Source organism: Convolutriloba macropyga, chromosome 15 (genome assembly GCF_964194025.1).
Source record: "Convolutriloba macropyga chromosome 15, txConMacr16.3, whole genome shotgun sequence".
Classification (NCBI taxonomy): domain Eukaryota; kingdom Metazoa; phylum Xenacoelomorpha; order Acoela; family Convolutidae; genus Convolutriloba; species Convolutriloba macropyga.
The window spans coordinates 8,331,087-8,334,987 of record NC_134482.1 but is presented as its reverse complement, the minus strand read 5'-3'; the positions used below and the strand labels follow the sequence as shown (position 1 = coordinate 8,334,987).

General features: G+C 39.7%; 1 protein-coding gene across 1 annotated transcript; it reads left to right on the top strand.

The window, feature by feature from the left end:
- Nucleotides 1-1,398: 1,398 nt before the first annotated feature.
- LOC142354582 (uncharacterized) lies at nucleotides 1,399-2,142 on the top strand. The gene has a single exon (XM_075406909.1). It carries the CDS (start codon nucleotides 1,399-1,401, stop codon nucleotides 2,140-2,142), a length of 744 nt encoding a protein of 247 aa, XP_075263024.1.
- The last annotated feature ends 1,759 nt before the right edge of the window (nucleotides 2,143-3,901 follow it).

Below are 3,901 nucleotides of genomic sequence, written 5' to 3'. Positions count from 1 at the left end.
GATCAATAGAGTCCTCGGTCAGAAATGGAATACCAGAACTGACTGTTTTCTAATGAAGACATTAGAACATTTTCCCCGAAATGCAAGTGAGTATACACAAAGGAAAATGTTCAGTTTAGTATCAACAATTTTCGATCCCCTAGGAATTTTGTCCCCGCTCACAATTAGAATCAAAATGCTTTTACAACAAGTCTGGAAGCTAGGTAAGAAGTGGGATGAACCACTTCCCGCAGAACTTCATTCCAACCTACAAAAAGTGCTCGATAATTACTTTGCAATGCCTGATATCGAAATCCCCAGATGGTTGAACTCCTCAACGAATCAGGAAAATAATCACCAGCTCCATGTCTTTGTTGACGCCTCAACCGTTGCATTGTCAGCAGTTGCTTACATTCGCACCCAAAAACAGGACGGAATCTTTCAAACATCTTTTCTGCTTGGAAAATGCAAAGTTGCACCAATAAAACAAATTAGTGTGCCAAAATTAGAACTCGAAGCAGCCGTTTTAGGTACACGCCTCCGCACATTGATAAAAACCGAAATGACATTAAAATTTGAAAAAGTCTACTTGTGGACTGATATTCGTGTTGTCTTAGGTTGGATCAGTTCAACTAAGAAACAAAACGTTTTCGTCTCAAATCGACTCGAAGAAATTAAGAAAACAACTAAAATTGATGAGTGGAATCATGTCCCAACTAATTTTAATCCAGCCGACCATGGAACGCGTGGCCTTGAGCCATCAGAAATCCCCCCGAAATGGTTTACAGCACCAAAATTTTTGCAAAACACTGAAAGTTCTTGGAAAGATTTGAAAAAGATTTCAACCGTAGGTGCCGTAACCAGAAATACAAAAACACCAATCAAACCTGTTCTAGACCCAAACCGCTTTTCAACATGGAATAAGCTTTTAACCCTCGCAACTGTCTTCAATTTAATTTACAGAGCTAAGAAGAATCGTTCCGACAAAAGCCAATACACAAAAGATGATGTTTGTTTATCTCAAAATTTTCTGCTGAAGTTGTCTCAAAACAATACTTTTTCCTCAACAATCAACGCATTAAAAAGAACACAAAAATTAGACGCCAAGAGCAAATTGGGAAACTTAAATCCAATAATTGACCAAAATGGACTCGTACGATCTAGTGGCCGTCTCCTATTTGCTCCAACAGAATTGGAGATCGAAAAATGTCCAATAATCTTGGACGCAAAGGAAAAGATTGCGAGACTATACCTTGAACATGCACACACAATTTGTGCTCATCAAGCAACAGAACCGGTCAAAGCATTCGGACAACAACGCTACTACGTCATTGGACTTCGAAAAACACTACTTTCAATAAAATACCGATGTCTTCAGTGTCGCCGTTTTGACACTGTACAACCAATATACAACCAATAATGGCCCCACTTCCTGCTTTCCGCTTCCCCACAGAAGAAACCAAATTTCCGTTTGCCAACACAGGACTGGACTTTTTTGGCCCGTTTTATATTGAGGACAAACAAGGCAAAATCGAGAAACATAATGGACTTATTTTTACATGCCTTGTTAAGCGAGCAGTCCATTCAGAAACATGTCCAGATTTAAATACAGACACCTTCCTCAATGCATATCGACGATTCACCTGCCGAAGATGCCAACCTATTTTATTGTACAGCGACAACGGAAAAACATTTGTTGGCGCCTCCGAAGAGCTGAAGAAGACGGTTAAGGCTTTAGACAAAGACAAGATTTATAAAGCCCTAGCTGCAGTCAAAACCCCATGGAAATTTAACCCGCCATACGGCCCTCATTTCGGTGGCGTGTGGGAGCGATTGATTCAGAGCGCCAAAAGGACACTCTTAATCATTCTAGGATCTAAGCGTCTCTCCTTCGACATCTTTGAGACAATAATGGTAGAAGTCGAGGCAATCCTGAATTCCAGACCCCTGACAAACGTTGCTGATCAGCCTGAAAACGAAGAACCACTCACTCCTAACCATTTCCTCATTCAACGCCCTTACAGTTCCTTGCCACCCGGAAACTTTGGAGACCAACAGCCAGCTAGTTTCAAGAACTGGAAGCACGTGCAGCAGTTGATGAACCACGTGTGGCGGCGTTTGATTAAGGAGTACCAGCCGACATTACTCAAGAGACGTAAATGAACAGACAACAACCAGCCTCCCCTGAAATTAGGAGATGTTGTGTGGGTACTCAAGGACTTGACGCCGAGAGGAATCTGGCCCCTTGGAAGAGTTGTGGAAACATCCCCTGGACGAGACGGTGAAGTACGAGTTGCCAAAGTAAAAACGGCTTACGGCTCGCTCGTTCGTGCGTCCAGTCGCCGGCCTCGCACGGGTTTTTTCCCCGTAGTTTTTTTAATTCAAGTTTTTCGCTTCGGTCTTAGGCAACATGAGCTACATCCACCCCCTTTGATGTTATTGCCCTTACAGTATTTTCATTCCAATTATATAGGTTCAAGGATATCGGATCAAACGACAATCAAGATGATCTCCAACCCCTGCCCTCCTTCTTGGAGCATGTTCCCAATGACCTTGGGAACTCAAGAAAAGCATGACATTTGCTGATGATTAAAACTACCGCCAAAAACCTGAGAGTTACTCTTTCCCAAAAACATCTGACAAGAAGTCGCAACCAAATATGAGCAACCAAAAGTCTAGAATATATGTTTCACTACAGTGTTGTTCAGTCATTCCAAGTGATTCTCAGTCACTTTTTAATTAAATACACGCTCACAGTGGGGCGAACAATTGCGGACGGTCAACGACCATCAGAGAGGCACTCTTTGAGGAATAAACAGTAAACATTGCTCACATAGGTTCAGTTCGGAGACATGACAGCGAACATCACTTTCGGACACCCTTTTAGACATACTCTTAACGTCAATCTCTACATTATTAAAAGCTAGTGAAGAGAAAACTAGTTCTATCATCAAAGCACTAAAGTGAAAACATAGAAGCAAAATCTGATTGAGACAACAACGCCAAGCAATATAAGCGGCGTATCCTCACTAAATCTAAATAATTCACGCTCAATTGCCGCAAAAAAATTCACAAAACCGACAAATTTGCAACGCTAGGGCAACTCCAGCTCTACAACCAGCCAGCCATCTATATACGCATTCCACAAGCAATGTTAACCTCCAAAAAAAGACAAAAACCGTTATCTTTATCATCATGAAAGCAAAAACGGCGAACTTAAACTCGTTTCTCTTCTGAACAGCATTAAACGCTCGATATAATTGACAAAGTTAATCAATAGGTAAAAGAATAATGTCTGGAAACTGAACCTAGAGAAGCAGAGAATCCCATCATTATAGTTTCTGCCAGAGAATCAACTTGAGGAGCCACTAAACCCAGAAAACACTTTCAAATACCAAATTTATCAGCGCCCAATAAATTAGAATATGCACACCAGGACAATGAACATGCAGTATGAATTCTCGGGTGAAAGGCGGAAATTCAAACATAATTGAAACTCCCAAAAACTTCACAAGCTCAAAACTTTCCTCATTCTGACATTTTTTGTTATGTTTCCGCTGGATTAGTAAGGATATTCGTTTTTTCTATCTAAGTTCATAAAAATGTTTATACAATTGAGTTTATGGTTTATACAATTGAAATTTCTACAACTGAGTCCATTCATAATTTGTTCAATCGCAGTTCTTGTGTCAACATTATTATTTTAAATCAATTCTGTTGTGATTACAAATTGGAAATTGTTTTAATGTTTGGCACATGAAAATATAATACTAATATTTGTTGAAACACTTCAATTTAATTTTTATAAAAATTTTTTCCGTGACGCAAGATATAAAGCACCTATTGAAACTTTTTACCAAATTAGTTATCACAATTTAGATTAATTGCCTGTCTTCAAAAAATTGCCATATATCAAGTTTCT

Excerpts from the sequence above, each read along its gene's own strand:
- LOC142354582 (XM_075406909.1), top strand. The coding sequence starts at position 1,399 with ATGGCCCCACTTCCTGCTTTCCGCTTCCCCACAGAAGAAACCAAATTT.